General features: G+C 50.1%; 9 protein-coding genes across 9 annotated transcripts; 6 read left to right on the top strand and 3 right to left on the bottom strand.

Moving 5' to 3' along the window:
* Positions 1 to 452: 452 nt before the first annotated feature.
* On the bottom strand, positions 453 to 1,256 carry A1O5_00413 (uncharacterized protein; the record flags this gene model as incomplete). Its single annotated transcript, XM_007741032.1, has 1 exon — positions 453 to 1,256. The coding sequence occupies one exon, from the start codon at positions 1,254 to 1,256 to the stop codon at positions 453 to 455; it is 804 nt and encodes a 267-aa protein (XP_007739222.1).
* A 736-nt stretch (positions 1,257 to 1,992) lies between these two features.
* Positions 1,993 to 3,863, top strand: A1O5_00412 (uncharacterized protein; the record flags this gene model as incomplete). Its single annotated transcript, XM_007741031.1, has 2 exons — positions 1,993 to 2,127; positions 2,184 to 3,863. 2 exons carry the CDS (start codon positions 1,993 to 1,995, stop codon positions 3,861 to 3,863), a joined length of 1,815 nt encoding a protein of 604 aa, XP_007739221.1.
* A 790-nt stretch (positions 3,864 to 4,653) lies between these two features.
* A1O5_00411 (uncharacterized protein) lies at positions 4,654 to 5,121 on the top strand (the record flags this gene model as incomplete). The annotated part of the gene is made up of 2 exons (XM_007741030.1): positions 4,654 to 4,677; positions 4,729 to 5,121. The coding sequence occupies 2 exons, from the start codon at positions 4,654 to 4,656 to the stop codon at positions 5,119 to 5,121; spliced, it is 417 nt and encodes a 138-aa protein (XP_007739220.1).
* Positions 5,122 to 5,830: 709 nt separating this feature from the next.
* Positions 5,831 to 6,727, top strand: A1O5_00410 (uncharacterized protein; the record flags this gene model as incomplete). Its single annotated transcript, XM_007741029.1, has 1 exon — positions 5,831 to 6,727. One exon carries the CDS (start codon positions 5,831 to 5,833, stop codon positions 6,725 to 6,727), a length of 897 nt encoding a protein of 298 aa, XP_007739219.1.
* Positions 6,728 to 7,819: 1,092 nt separating this feature from the next.
* Positions 7,820 to 9,380, top strand: A1O5_00409 (uncharacterized protein; the record flags this gene model as incomplete). The annotated part of the gene is made up of 4 exons (XM_007741028.1): positions 7,820 to 8,153; positions 8,207 to 8,779; positions 8,825 to 9,016; positions 9,067 to 9,380. 4 exons carry the CDS (start codon positions 7,820 to 7,822, stop codon positions 9,378 to 9,380), a joined length of 1,413 nt encoding a protein of 470 aa, XP_007739218.1.
* A 792-nt stretch (positions 9,381 to 10,172) lies between these two features.
* A1O5_00408 (uncharacterized protein) lies at positions 10,173 to 10,976 on the top strand (the record flags this gene model as incomplete). The annotated part of the gene is made up of 2 exons (XM_007741027.1): positions 10,173 to 10,735; positions 10,784 to 10,976. 2 exons carry the CDS (start codon positions 10,173 to 10,175, stop codon positions 10,974 to 10,976), a joined length of 756 nt encoding a protein of 251 aa, XP_007739217.1.
* Positions 10,977 to 11,339: 363 nt separating this feature from the next.
* A1O5_00407 (uncharacterized protein) lies at positions 11,340 to 11,720 on the top strand (the record flags this gene model as incomplete). Its single annotated transcript, XM_007741026.1, has 1 exon — positions 11,340 to 11,720. One exon carries the CDS (start codon positions 11,340 to 11,342, stop codon positions 11,718 to 11,720), a length of 381 nt encoding a protein of 126 aa, XP_007739216.1.
* Positions 11,721 to 13,001: 1,281 nt separating this feature from the next.
* Positions 13,002 to 13,337, bottom strand: A1O5_00406 (uncharacterized protein; the record flags this gene model as incomplete). The annotated part of the gene is made up of 2 exons (XM_007741025.1): positions 13,002 to 13,196; positions 13,242 to 13,337. The coding sequence occupies 2 exons, from the start codon at positions 13,335 to 13,337 to the stop codon at positions 13,002 to 13,004; spliced, it is 291 nt and encodes a 96-aa protein (XP_007739215.1).
* Positions 13,338 to 13,707: 370 nt separating this feature from the next.
* A1O5_00405 (uncharacterized protein) lies at positions 13,708 to 14,166 on the bottom strand (the record flags this gene model as incomplete). The annotated part of the gene is made up of 1 exon (XM_007741024.1): positions 13,708 to 14,166. The coding sequence occupies one exon, from the start codon at positions 14,164 to 14,166 to the stop codon at positions 13,708 to 13,710; it is 459 nt and encodes a 152-aa protein (XP_007739214.1).
* Between the last annotated feature and the right edge of the window lie 1,006 nt (positions 14,167 to 15,172).

Raw genomic sequence — 15,172 nt, 5'->3', positions numbered from 1 at the left:
GAAGACGATTCGGACTCCATGGTGATCGTACGAGGATTGCTCAACTATGAGATTGACCTTGTTAATCTGCACTTTGTCTATGCTTAGTCGGTGAGTAGCTAACTTACCATTTCGATGAAGAATCCAAGACCGTCAACGAATCCTGCAGCGGATAGGCTGATACTTTATTAAGGCATTGCTCTTCCCTTTGTGGATTTTTGTCGATACCCTGCTCTCCTCAGCAGCAGAAACATTTCACAGTGTCATTGAGATGTCTAGCTCGTTGTAAAATCTGCGCCACAATTAACAAAGAGCCCAGAAGCTTCCAGCAGTCTCTAAACGAAACCTGGATTGTATCATCAAGGCGCTTACAACTGGTTGGTTAGGCCAAATAACAGCTTTGGCTTGATTCTCCTGGTCTGGACGCTCTTTTTATTATTCTGCAAGAGTCTCCACGCCACAGCTTTCTTTTACTAATACTGGAGGGCAAGTGCACCTCCATCGCATCTAACTACAGTTCCCGTGATATTGCTTGCCTCATCGCTCAGCAAGAACACAATAGTGTGCGCTTGTTCCATAGGCTTAGCTCCTCTCTTAAGAGCTGTGGCTTGGATTCCAGGTTCAACATATTCTTTCGCGACACTCAGGAGACGCCTCGTGAGTGTCAACCCTGTTGCAATAGCATTGACCCGAATCCCTTTAGGTCCATACTCGGTCGCTGTGGCTGTGCTTAAGGTACTGATTGCCGCTTTCGAAGCGCCGTACAAGCTGATGCCTGGTTCCGTCTGCGTAGCCGAGATCGAGCTCATATTGACGATAGCTGATCCAGACTTCATGTGGGGAATCTGGGACCGCATACAGTAGTATACACCCCTTGTGTTCATGTCGATCGAGAAGTCGAAGTCTTCTGTGACGGTATCGGCCATCTTGTTGTAGTTATGGACGGCGCCAGCAATATTGGCTGCCCCGTCGAGATGGCCGAACCTGTCGATGGTCTCATCGATCCAAGCCTTGACCTCGCCCTCTTTGCTAACATCGGCCACCTTGGTGTAGAACTTCTGGCCGGGTAAGGCCTCCTTCGACTTTTCTTGGAGTGCCGCTTCTAGCTCTGCTATTCCCTTGGCGTTATTACTCATGGCGGAAACTGTGGCACCACGTGTCCAGAGGAGAAGTGTAGTAGCCAAACCGATACCAGAGCTTGCTCCCGTAACTGCAATCACCTTCCCAGCAAAAGGGGTGGGCGAGAGTGGGGCTGGAAAGTCAACCTCGAGAGTCATTGTGAATCTTCGTGGGCCAAGAGTCTCAGAGGCTGTAGAGCGCTGAATCCAAGAAGCCAAATATCAAAATGAACGCTTTTCGTTACGAACCTACCGTTCTCCATGGATTCTCAACGATATATACCTAGTGGTGTAATCAACCACGGAGTCAGCAGCCTATTCACACACCCAGCAGAGCCTGGTGAGCCCCCGCCAAGCTCCACCGGTAACCCCCAACATGAACGGCTCCTTACCGGCTCGCCAGCAGTGCAAGAGGCTATCCTCTCTTTCAATCTGAATATTTTCAAGTGTGTCGCGAAATAACCATCACGTCGTTGCTTGGGCCTTTCGGTCTTGGGCAATTAGTAAGCGGCTTCATGCGTCTGCCAAGACCCCACACGTTCCGATTGGCCCCCAGTGCTGTGCCCCCACCTAGGGCGTCTCTGGGGGTACCTCAGTCTTTTCCCCGTTCTGTGCCTTCTGCTGCATGCGGCGCCAATCCATGGCCCTCACTCCATGTTTAAGTCCATCTCCAGAAATCGAGGCAACTGGGGTGCATTCGTGGAAGCGGCTGGACAAGATTGCGGCGAAACTTCGAAAGCTTGGTCAACGAGTTTTGGTTCCTTCTCGCGACCACGACATTTGCAGCTCCGTCAGTGTCATTGACCGGTGGTGGTAGGCGCTGCCATTTTGTTTTCTCTATTTGCTGTTTGGATCTTGCCTTTGTATGCACCTGAGCATTCCAGCGGCAAGCATCATGTGGAAAACAGTACTGCGGCCTCAGTCTCCATTTGATGTGAGAGCGATCCGATACGTCAGGTCGAAGCCATTTCTTGTCAGAGAGCTAGCGAAGAGTCCCTGCGGCATTCGCACATATGCAAATGTGGTAGATGTACGTATCAGACCTGCCGCACCGAAGACTGTGGCAACATTGACCGCGAGCATTAGGTACCCAAATACGACACAGAATTTGATGTGATAGTCGTCGGTTCGGGGGCGGCAGGGTTGACAGCTGCCTTAACCGCAACACTATCGGGAAATCAGAAAGTTCTTGTCGCTGAAAAGACGAAATTGTTCGGTGGCACATCAGCATACTCTGGAGGAGCTCTATGGGTACCAATGAATCCTGTGTCACAGGCCGCAGGGTTTAAAGATACGCCAGAACAAGCGGATACGTACCTCCGAAACTATCTGAAAGACGAATACGATGCCGCCAAACCTATGATATCTGCCTATCTAGAAGCCGCGCCAGCAATGGTCAAGTTCCTGGAAAGCAACTCGGCAACGCAGTTCGTTGCTGCGCCAACTCCGGACTACTATATGCATCTCGACGGTGCTTGCAAGGCCGGAAGGACTGTCTTGAATGCTCCATACGACGGGCGAAGACTTCGAGGAATGGTTAACCAAATACGTTACCCTCTACAAGGCTACTGTGCCTTTGGTTCTCTACAGGTTGACCTACTTGCCCTGAATACCTGGAGACAGCCATTCAGAAGCTGGAAAAACTTTTCGGCAGTCACTAGAGGGGTCCTGCGATACGCAGCTGACCGTGTGCGGTGGGGCAAGGGAACTGAGCTATGCAACGGAAATGCGTTGGTTGGTCGACTGTTTGAGAAAGCCACGGAGTCTGGTGTCCAACTTTGGAACAACGCTCCAGCGGTACAGCCACTCCTGGAAAATGGTCGGGTCGTTGGCATGGTTATCAACAAAGATGACCGAGAGCTGAGAGTCTATGCAAAGCGTGGAGTCATCCTTGCAAGTGGTGGATTTGCGCGATCTGCCGAACTCAGCCGCAAATATCTATCAAATCCCGACTGGACGGTCAGCCCTCGGGGAAATGTGGGCGATGGATTGCGATTCGGGCTTGAAAGTGGAGGGAAGTTACCTGCTCCGCTCGGGGAAAATGCTGCTCTATGGTCGCCCATTTCCATATTACGCCCTCCGAAAGGGCCGGCTCGATCTTATCCTCACTTCGCAACTGCTATCACAAAGCCAGGCTCGATTATGGTGGACAGCGACGGTAGACGATTTGCAAACGAAGCAGCATCATACCAGGATCTAGGACGAGCGACTCATGAGGCTGGAGTTCGCGTATCCTACTTGATTGGTGATAAGCGGCACCTTCAGAATTACGGAATGGGTATGGCTTTACCAGGAGGCTACCCTATCAGGCACCTGATCAAACGCGGCTATCTCATCACCGCTCGAACGATTCCTGCTCTTGCGCACAAACTTGGGATTGATCCTAACAACCTGTCGACTACAATTGAGCGGTTTAACGACTTCGCTAGGAAAGGTAAAGACGAAGACTTCGGGCGAGGGGATGGATCGTTCGATCAAGCATATGGAGATTTCGAAGTGAAGCCAAACCCGAGCCTGGCACCATTGGAGAAGAGTCCATTCTATGCGTTAACTCTCTACTCTGGGAACGGTATCACTATGTATGGGTTAGACACAAACAGGGACGGCCAGGTACTGAAGGACTCGGGTGAGCCAGTGCCTGGTCTGTACGCCGTGGGTGCGGATTCGAATCATTTCTTGAAAGGACGTTATCCATCGGGGGGTTTGACTTTGGGACCATCAATGGTGTTTGGATACCGTGCAGGTCTTCATATTGCAAAGCAATAAGTACACAGATTGTAGTAACGCATGAATATAGGAGTTTCGAGCCTACAAAGGGATTGCAGCGACTGACAAGGTTGAGCACTTTCCCTTTGATTGCTGATTCACGCACCGTTGCCGGGTTACCACTGTACACAAGGAAAGCTCCTACCAGCGGCCTCGTATAACATTCTTACTGGCTCGTGTGGCCCATAGACACTAGAACTCTCTGCCCCGAAGAGCTGCCAGATGTTCGCATCCCACCAATGATCCATCTAGTTTTCCTTAGTAAAGCTCGTGAGTCGTGACTCCAGAACGGCCCGCTAAGACCTTTACTCCCATTCCAACTTGAGGGAAGGACCCTGCAAACACCTTAGTGTCGGGCCCATTTCCTTACGATCCAATCGGAACCAGCTCATTCTCGAGGACTAGTCCAATATCAATCACTAGTGAGATAGCTACTGGTAGTCAAACTCAGAAGACTGTGCTCCAGACGAAAAATTCTTGCTACCGGTAAAGCATGGGGGCTTGCATGGTCCCTCGGCCGCACAGTCCAGCTACATCCCATTATTTACCGTATGTTCTTGCATATGTTGCTGACAATTGACACCCTCGGCGAACGTCAAGAACCTTGCAAACCCCCAGTTAATTTGTGGCTTGCAACTAGAATATCACCGCCTTCACGGGACCTTTTGAGTAGCATCGTCTTGAGAAAGAAGCGGAAGCATTCTAGATCAAAGCTTGCTTGCAAACTGCTTGCAGTTTCCCTCGAATTGCAATTGCCCTGCACGCTCCCAGTGGTTCTCAGACTATCAAGATGGCTTCATCAGTCGCCAAAGGTGTAAGTTACCTTGGTACAGTTATCAATGGCACAGCTAACCACACGTGGTAGGCAGCTGGGAAATCTTCTGTTCTCAAAATCGTCGGTCTGTTCAAGAGGAAGCCAGGAATATCCGTGGAAGCATTCAGAGAATATTATGAGAACAAGCATGTCAAATTATTCGAACAGCACGTCGCGCTGCCTGGTGTTTTGCGGTACTCTCGCCGCTATCTAACCCAAATTGATGGCATGTCATCACCACTTCCAACAACTACCGGCGGCTATGATGTTATCATGGAAGTGTGGTACAAGGATCCGGAACTATTCGAGTCTTTGAGAAGCAAATCAAACCCAGAATTCACCAAGATTACAATTGAGGATGAGGAGCAATTTCTAGACCGCAGCTCGATGACCATGTATCTTTCGGACGATGTCGAAAGTAAGGATGGACCATGGAATGTATGAGGGAAGGGCACCGTCTCCAAGAGACGGTGGGTGTACTTGAGCCTGCTGCGCGAAGTGTATTGGTGACACAGAAGGTCGATAAAAACCATATCTTCGCAGACCTAGATATCACGCGTAGAAAAAGACCAGAAGTCAAAGGTTCTTGTGCAAGAACTCTTGCACTCGAATACGATTGAGCTTTAGAACTCCGAATTCTCATCACAACATTTCTCGACCCGGGACCCGATGAAACAATCTTTTTTTCCCCCTTTGTTCAGCCCTGACCAAGTGAATCTTGCCAGATTCAGCCCAGAGATGAAAAGCCCTCCTTTCTTCTTCTCGTTGCAAGAATACACCTACCCAGGCCTAGACCAATCACCACAAGCTTGTGATGTATAGTGTGCTTGAATGATCTTGCGGCACTCCTAGTCTACCATGATGAAAACCTTGAGGCCTCAGGCCGATGAATGAACTGGTCGCGAAGGGGTCCCGGGGCGGCAATCGTGGAGTTGAATGGGCTGAACAGCTAACCTCTCCGCGACCAGTAAGCCTCACGGCATGACGGCCCCAGGCCTCAACGTAACACTATTATATGCTCGAGAATGGTGCTTGTAAGGAACGCTCTTGTACAAGATCGCCCAGAGCGTATTCGACCCCGAAGGTAGATAAGTGAGGCACCATACCCCGCCAGCCAAATCGATCCACAGTCGAGATATCAGCATTTATCGACATGTCTGACATCGGTAACCTTTCCAATAAAGTTGCTCTCATCACTGGTGCCAGCTCCGGTGTGGGAAGGGCAGTGGCAGAAGCGTATGCGTCTGCCGGCGCGTATATTGTTGTGGCAGACTTGACCCCAAATCCACCACATGCACCTGTCTATGCGGAAACCATGAGGGAGGCGGGCATAGACAAGGTCACGCCAACTGTCGACTTGATCAATCAGAATTATGCTTCCACACGATCCCCACCCCGGGCAGTGTTCGTGCAATGTGATGTCGCCAACTCAGACTCTGTCAAGGATGCTGTGGCATCTGCGGTCAAACATTACGGCCGCCTCGACATCATGGTCAACAATGCCGGGATATCTTCCGTGTTCAAATCCAAGTCTTTCTTGAGCGGACAACTTGGCAAGCCCCACCAAATAGACGACGGCGTTCTCGAGAAAGATTTGGCCGTTAACGTGCGGGGCGTTTTCCTGGGGATCAAACACGCAGCGGCACAATTTTTGGAGCAAACACCTCACTCTTCTGGCGATAGAGGCTGGATCATAAACACGTGCAGCGTGAATGGGATGGTCGGTTCGCCTGGTTCGGTGTCATATTGTGGTTCCAAGGGAGCGGTCCTCATGATGACGAGAGCTACGGCTCTGGACTACGCGGCGGACAAAATACATATCAATTGTGTGGTGCCTTGTTGGGTAAAGACAGCGATGCTGGAGCCAGTCTTCGGCGGAGGAAAATCGCAAGCTAATTCACAGACAGAGAAGATTGGTGGTATGCCTCCCTGGGGAAGAATGGCGTATCCGGAGGAAATTGCAAAAATGTATGTCTTTTTGGGAGGACCAGGTGCATCGTTCTGTACAGGTCAAGCATTTGTAGTTGATGGAGGATATACTGCGCAGTAGTGTTGCGCCAATCTTGCACAGCTGGTCCTTGGGCAGCAGCGCAGTAGTTTGTTTCTCTGCAAACAGCCTGCCAGCCTCAAAATCTGCGTAATCCTGATATGAGAAATTGGCCTCTATGACATTGCTTCCAAAACAGCATGAGAGCGGATCATAACACTTTTGAGATCAATTCGCAAGTGAAGATAACTGGATGTGCTGATTCTATATCCATGTGGTTTGCAGGGCGCCATTCAGTGAAGCCCTTGGCCCATGACACGCAATCAAACTCGTGCAGGAGGTTTTGACCTCTTCCAAGCTGAGACGTACCGAATGTGATTGCCATAGTCTCGAAGTCCTCCTCACCTGCAATGTACCGGACCAACTAGAGTCAGGCTTCCCAATGAGAAGCTGTGGGCAAGGCAAACGAATCAATGAAACATAGGTATGACTTGATCTGTGACCTGTGTCGTGTGCATAGACCCGAATACGTCGCGAGCATCCGAGGCTTTTTCATCCACCAACCGTAGCCTCAGGTACCCAGTTTTTCTCAGGAATATCACTGTAGTTCAGACTCCGATTGCCCATCGCTTACCCCAAGGGTTCATTCCCACATCGGTCTAGACGTTCTCGTTCCAGCTCGGTCAAGCTGCATGCCCCGACTCGAAGACGGAACCCCAGAGCCTGCTTGACCTTGTTACTTATAGACGATATTACAAGATGCAATACCGACGAAACCGGATTGCTGCTAAGAAGATTTCGATCCAGCGACAGCGAGCAAAGTCCTGATCCCCATCACAATGACCACCTACCTGTTTCTGAGCAGCGTTGTCCTTTCGACATGCTTTCTCATTTATGTCTTCTGTTCTTCCGGGAGGCGAGGTCGCAACTTACCCAATGGTGAGCATGTTAGTCCCAAGAGCAAAGGAGGCACGACCTGATGTGATGATCAAGGCCCACCCACTTTGCCAATCATTGGAAATATGCACCAGCTTCCCAAGCATAAGCCATACTTGCAGTACGTTTTGTTCATTCACCCGCACGGGTTAGATATTCTCACCCAGACTCAGGTTCACAGAATGGGCAAAGAAGTATGGGGGCATGTTCAGTCTCAAGATGGGTCCGGGCACTGTGGTTGTACTCACCGACCGACGAATCGTCAAGCAACTACTGGACAAGAAAGCTTCGACCTCGAGCAACCGGCCTGTGTCGTTGGTCACGCAGAATCTCATTACCGAGGGAGACCATATGCTGATGATGGATAACACACCGAGATGGCGCTTAATGAGGAAGCTGATCCATCAAGACTTGACCGAATCTCTTTGCGACAGGGAGCACAGCAAGCTGCACCAAGCTGAAAGTGTCCAATTACTCTACGATATGCTCCATAATCCAGATGACTGGGTTTTCCATCTCAAGAGGTACAGCAATAGTATCATTATGTGTATCGGTAGGTGCCACAAGGGAAGGCCATCTTGTGAAGAAGATACTAATTTTCAAAAGTGTACGGAATTCGAACGCCATCCATTGAGGCTCCCTGGACGCAGAAACTCAACGAGATCGTCGAGCTATGGGCAAGGATAAATGAATTTGGCGCAACTCCTCCAGTGGATCTATTTCCGTTCCTCAAGTGGATTCCCGAGCGATTCTTGGGGAATTGGTTGACTCGATCGAAAGTTGTACATGACGAAGTCCACAGTCTATATGGAGGGCTTCTTAAGGCTGTCGAAACACGAAGAGCGACGACTGGATCTGTCTATTGTATTGCAGATCGAATTCTGGATCAAAATGAGAAAAGCGGCTTGACTAATCACAATGTGATGCTGCTTGCTGGTGTCACACTCAAGGGAGGCTCCGACACTACGGCTTCAACTTTGGCTTCCTTCGTACAGGCAATGCTCGCTTTCCCGGAGGTGCAGAAGAAGGCACAGGCGGAAATTGATGCGGTTGTGGGTGAGACTCGAATTCCAGTTTGGTCCGACTACGACGGTATGCCGTACGTTGCAGCTGTTGTTAAAGAGACAATGAGATGGCGACCCACCGCGCCTTTAGGATTCCCACATGCGCTGTCCGAAGGTACGTTCAACTCTGACCTTACAGTGCTTTCTGATTCGGTCCTAGATGAGTGGGTGGACGGCAAGTTACTCCCAAAAGGCACGGTTGTGTTTGTCAATGTCTGGGGTCTACATCACGATGAGACGAAGTTCCCAGATCCCGATACTTTCGACCCCGATCATTACAAAGGACGAATAGCATTGTCATCCGAATATGCGAACTCTGCCGACTATGAGAATCGCGACCATTACGGATTCGGTAGGTCTATGCTCGCCTGATTGATCTCTGTCACTGACGTCGTTTTGAAGGCAATGGTCGTCGCCTGTGCCCAGGTATTCACCTCGCAGACAGAAATCTGTGGCATGCCATTTCCAAGCTGCTCTGGGCTTTCAATTTTGAGAAGAAAATCGACCCACAGACTGGCAAGCTGGTTGCTCTCGACACCACCGTCGAGACAGGTTATAGAGAGGGGCTCACAATGTGTCCCTATGAGTTCCCATGCAAGACTACAATCAGATCAGAAATGAGAAGACAGGTCATCTTGAAGGATCTGAAAGAGGCGCAGACAAACTTCTTCCCACAGTATGAGAAGGTGGATTTGTTCATGCCGAAGAAACAATGATGCTGTGGACGAATCCAATGTACAGAAAAGCTTCATCTGAATCGTTCACAGAACATGCTACCATGAGTAAATTCTTCTATGTTATAATGTGACTGCAAATACAAATCTCAACATCAATACAATATTGCACAAATAGCGACTGTGGATAAGACTCTGGCGAGCGAAGGCTAGACAGCTAGACCTCGAATACTCCAGCATGGAGATGTGAAATATGCCAAGCCGCTTGTAATTGTGGCTATAAAAGCAGCCTCCCAAGGCGCATAGATTTAGCTAGTTCCAATACACTTTTACCTCTCAATTTCACAGGGATGCTAGCGCCAAGGTGGGTGGGTATGGCTAGGCACCCCAAATCAACCCGGAAGATTCTGGGGACCCGTACTCGGCGCAGTCTTCCAAGCCTCCGCATCCGCAGTTCGCTGGGGAGACCCCGCCCCCATACAGATCCGCAATGCTATGTACTGTCGGAAGATGGAGGTCTCGCTAAGAATTTATACCACATGAACCGTGGGTAGCGTGATTGGTGGCTTAAATCGAGTAAGGGCGAAGCAACCAACACGTTTCAGCAGAATCCTGTCCCCAAATACGCTTTTTGTGGCAGCATGAGCCACCAGATGCCTGGACACGCCGGAGGCCTTATTGTTAGCATTGCTGGGCGAATACTTTTTTTTTCTTTAGAGGAATGGCAATGATTGACTTGAACATAGAGACCGTTGTGTGATCCTCTTACTCTACTTCTATACACTGCTTCAGCATTCTTGCCACCTCCAGCCCTGTTTCTCTCCCTTGCAAGTCATGGCCTCACTCAAAGACAAAGTAATCGCTGTCACCGGAGCTGCAGGCGGGATTGGATCCACCACTGCTGTTATTCTTGCTTCCAGAGGAGCGGACCTTTCATTAGCCGACAGGGATCTCAAGGCTCTGGATCGTATTGCCGCAGAGATACGCACCACGTACAAGAGAGACGTGCTCACGACCGAACTGGACGTCTCAAATTCCGAACAAGTGAACGAGTGGATCGCATCTACCGTTAAGCACTTCTCAAAGCTATCTGGAGCTGTGAATCTGGCCGGAATAGTGGGCAAGGAGTTTGGATTGAAAGCTGCGCACGAAGTTACGGACGGAGATTTTGATTTGGTAATGGCAACCAATGTGAAGGGCATTATGGCATGCCAGCGTGCTCAGTTACGGCATGTTGAGGATGGAGGAAGCATCGTCAATACTGCCAGCGTCGCGGGCAAAATGGGCATGCCTAATATGCTCGCATATAGCGCCAGCAAGCATGCTGTTATTGGAATGACCAGGGTTGCCGCCATTGAGAATGGCCATCGGAATGTGCGAGTGAATGCGATTGCCCCGTCGGTCCTTTCCATGCTCGACCTTGACTTTTTGGCTGACTCGTGCAGGGGAAGTATCGATACTAAGATGCTGGACATTGCTCGCCAGGTGAACTTGTCTGAGAGCGACAAGGGTGCCTCTCCGATCAATCGGGCAGGGAAGCCAGAGGAAGTTGGAGCCTTGATTGCGTTTCTGTTGAGTGATGATGCTGGGTTCACAACCGGTGCAGTCTACACCATTGACGGTGGATTGACCCCCTAGATCTGTTTCAACTGGCCCCAAGTGCTTTTCGACGTTGATTTGTAGTAGACGCGTATCATATTGATGGCCCAGATCTCTGCAGTCAGCGCATTGATGCGGTTGGCTGCGTAACTAGATGTTTCCACTTTCGAGAACCTTGTTTGATATTCCAACATTCGACATGTTAATTGCCGGACTAAACAAGTACGAGCGGCCTGAGTTCAACCGGTTGACCGGGGACCAATCATGTGAAGCTCGTGCCATACAAAAAGCCTCAACCCCATCGGTACCAGGTCAAATCTACGGTTGCATAAAGTTGTGGCCCCTTGCTATCCATTTCAGTTTCGACCATTGATCCGAATCATTTGGCTCTGTCTCGCCAATATGTCCAAAGCACTTCAAATCCCTCACGAGGGCATTACTTTCCATGTTACCTACAAGATCGACCCTAGCAACGTCGATAAATTCATCGAAGCTCTTCGACCAGCATGGGAAGCCACATGCAACATGCCCGAGTGTATATATTTTGACGTCTTCCATTTCTCATCGGAGCCCGGCACGTTCCGCATCACGGAGGTCTGGAACAGAGATATGGAATGGATCGAGGAAAATCATGTCGCCAAGGATCATTACCAGCGGTACCGGAATGCCATCGGATCAATAGTGCTGAAGAGGGAGTTCGAAATCCTCGATCGTCTGCAGAAGTGGAGCATCGTCAAAAAAGGATACTTGGAAGGAAGTGTCAAAACGAAGGACGAGCTGTGAGAATGCAGGATTGAGAAGTGTTACAAAGACAAGGTCGATTATCCTGGTGCTGCGCAAGGCTGACCAGACATGATTTGTATATCCGAGTCATGCAATTCGCCAGTCGCTCGGAACCCCATTTCTCATCTATACAAGCAACTCCAAATGTACAATGGGGGAGAATTTTGTGCGAGTTTGGTCCTGCAACAAAAGCAACTATTTTGTGCACACAACCTCAAGGATTGCGAAGACATGATTTGGTTCTTGTGCCTCTATTTTACCTCGCTCAAGACACGGGCTAGTAGTTGAGCAATGTGCACTTTGTGTAGTGACAGGATTCGTTCGCCTCTTATGATTGAAGCCTGGGCGGACGAGGTCGAAACAGTTGTTTCACCAATCATCGCGCCACACCAAATGATCAAAGTCGCGAAGTATACCGCGTATGGTACGTGAGGCGTCTCAAATGGTAGATATCGTGGCTCAGTGCCCGAGGATGAGCGTATGGGTGCTTGCTGCAAGTTTGACTGCTCTGACCTGCTCGATGGAGATGTGAAAGCACCTTCGACTGCGGCAATCATATGCTCAGCGTGCCAATGTGCGATTTTATAATGCCTGCTTCGTGTCCACGCATGTATTTCCACGGCAGCCAGACTTTGCTTTGGGTCTCTTGCTGCCGAGTCGGGTGCGGAATGGACGAAGCTCTGTATGACAGTGAGGTTCGCATGAAGCATGATGTTCATTAGGTGGTACACTGTTAGGTCCGAAGCTGTCGCATGGTCCTGGGATCGAAGCCAGGTGTCGCAGGCGAGCTCGACCAAGTCTCCTTTCCACAGAGAAACACTTTCGACCGTCACATCATTGTCCCCGTACCTATTTTGACGGGGATATATTGCGGGCCATAGAAATGGGCTTAGAGAAGCCAGACTCGCAAGACCAGATTCCGTGCCACTGCTTTGGATGGTCGTGCGGCTGTTGTTAGGAATTGTCGCTACCATGTGGTGCAACTGGGAAATCCGCTCGATCGGAGAAGATACTTGAGTGACTGAATCTGGATGATGCCATGCCAAGGAAGGCGGACACTGCATAATAATGACGCGGTAACAGTCGAGGATGTACAATGTCTCAAGCAGTCTATGAGGGTCAACCATCTGTAATAATTTCTGATAGATCTTCTTACCGAGTGCTCTCTTCTTGTCTTTCGTTATCTAATGTTGCACCTCTGCACTGTCGATTGAACTCTTGTGCCGACTAGATAGCCTTAGCCCGATGTAGATTAAATAGACAAGTGACAGCATACATGGATTAGGTGGGCGTGAAAAGCCTCGGTAAATTCGTAGCTCCTTTTGTCACCACTGCATAGTCCATAGAGAGCAAGGAGAACAAACTGTTCCGGTCAATAAACGTCGACAAGGAGCAGGTGTCACGTACAGTCTTCACCGTCATGAGCTTGTCTTCAGAGGTCGCGGACACATCCCCAAGAATGTTTCTCCTGTTGAACTATATATCGTCAGCATTAGCAGTCTGTCGGGATGATTGACATACCGAGGCCAGCACTAACCTCCGGGCATCGTTGTACATCGACTTCGAAACCTCGGAACTGCCAGAGACGGCACAGAAGAGCCCGCCCACGGCCGCCATTGCGAGAGTATATGCAGCTGGACCTTTGCGGCGAGAGGTTGTTTCCTTGAAGAGGTTGAATGTTTGCGGTATATTCTTGCGGAAGATATTCAATAAAATTCGGACGATATCTTCGTTGTGATTATTCAGCGTTGGCGGCACGGAACACCAAACATTGCTCGCTTTGAGCGACGGTGAAGTTGCTCTTGATTTAGCATCAAAATACTCTTGCATACATCTAGTCAGGTCTGCCATCGAAGACGGCATTTCGCGATTCGAGGAAGGCGGGTTTGAGTCGAGGAATACGTCACTCCAAGCAGAGTCGGATTCGCCAAACCAGAATGGGACATTCTAGAGGATGTCAGCGCGATTAGGGCGTAAAAGGCTAGGGTTATACCACTGGGGTCGTCTGCCATTGCCCTCTCATGCCCTCGGCACTGAAGAACTGTAAGAAGTCGTCATCGGGACTAATGGGCATTGCAAGTACGTCACAACTCATGCTATCAAGTGTAGAAGCTGCTGGTCTTGAAAGTCCGAGACGTGGCACATTTCGGTCATCGTTGTCCAGCGAGTCGAGGTCGACTGTTTCGCAATTTGAGGGACCTGTCGAAGACGCTTCAAGATGCAAGCCGGGGTATTGCGAAGCGAATTCTCCCGCCACATTGGCTGTGGTGGGAACCAGGAGAGGAGCGTTGAAGTCTCCTGTTGCCTGGAATGAGTACGCTTCGGTTGGAGTTCTAGCGCTCAGAGTATCGCTTGGCACGGACGATGAGCTCGCTGGCGCTGAATATTGGCAGGCAGAGTCGGTGGACAGACATTTCGCACAAGGGTCGTTACCGTCACACCGCATTTTTCTTCTTCTGCAACCATCGCAGGCAATGCGAGCGCGTTTTCGTGCACCATCATCATTGGACTGATTTGAAGGGGCTGCATAGCACTTTCGGACGTGGGCAGCTTTTACATCCGAGCGCTGAAAAGACCTTCGACAATAAGGACACGTGAATGGTTTCTCTTTGGTGTCTGCAGCAGGTCAATAACAGTCGGAGAAGCAAGGTTTCGAAGCTTACGAATTCGACGATGCCGTGTCAGATGCTCCGACCTAGAAAAGCTGCGGAGACAAATCTCGCACTGCCATAACGGTCAGTTTTCATCCGGGGAAACAACCTCTCTGGCATAGTCTGCAGTAGTTTGCAGGATAGGGTTGTACGTACCGACTTCCCCTGCTGGCTCTCTACAGACATGTCGTCGACACTAGCCATCCCGGCGCCCTTGCTACAACACTGACAACAATGCTTCTCTTCTGAGGCAACGGATGCGGGGCAATATTGAAGAGAACAGCTTACCCCAGAAATGCCGCGGACAAAGCTGGAGGTCACCCGCGGACAAAGCCGGAAGGCGAGCCGCAGACAGAGTGGAGGCCAGATCTGGACATACCTTCGAGTACGTAAGCTTGAGGCTTCAAACACTCTTGAAAAGCTCACATCGAGATTATGGCGGCCAGTACAACGGTCCCTGACAAGTCATGTCACAATTCTGCGACCGAGTCTCATCCGAGGCTCTATAGGCCGGGACAATGGCCTGGTGAACGACGACACCCGACTCGCTGGGATGTTCACGACGCAATTGATAGTCCTGCGGCAACGTTCCTGGAACGCTTTCGGGTTGCTCTCCTCCACAGTGAAGGCGCGGCAGAAGATGTGTTGTTGGACCCGGAATCTGTGATCAATGCGTCCGAACCGGTAGTCGCAGTGAGTCGAAGGCATCATTGTCCGGGCACTTCCCCTAAGCTCTAAGATTGCAGGATACGACTTCAACGTACGCCTATCCGGTGGTAATGTTGTCTGATATTCCAACAC

Source organism: Cladophialophora psammophila (assembly GCF_000585535.1).
Source record: "Cladophialophora psammophila CBS 110553 chromosome Unknown aczJe-supercont1.1, whole genome shotgun sequence".
Classification (NCBI taxonomy): domain Eukaryota; kingdom Fungi; phylum Ascomycota; class Eurotiomycetes; order Chaetothyriales; family Herpotrichiellaceae; genus Cladophialophora; species Cladophialophora psammophila.
The sequence above is the reverse complement of the archived record's forward strand: the minus strand, read 5'-3'. Positions and strand labels throughout refer to the sequence as shown.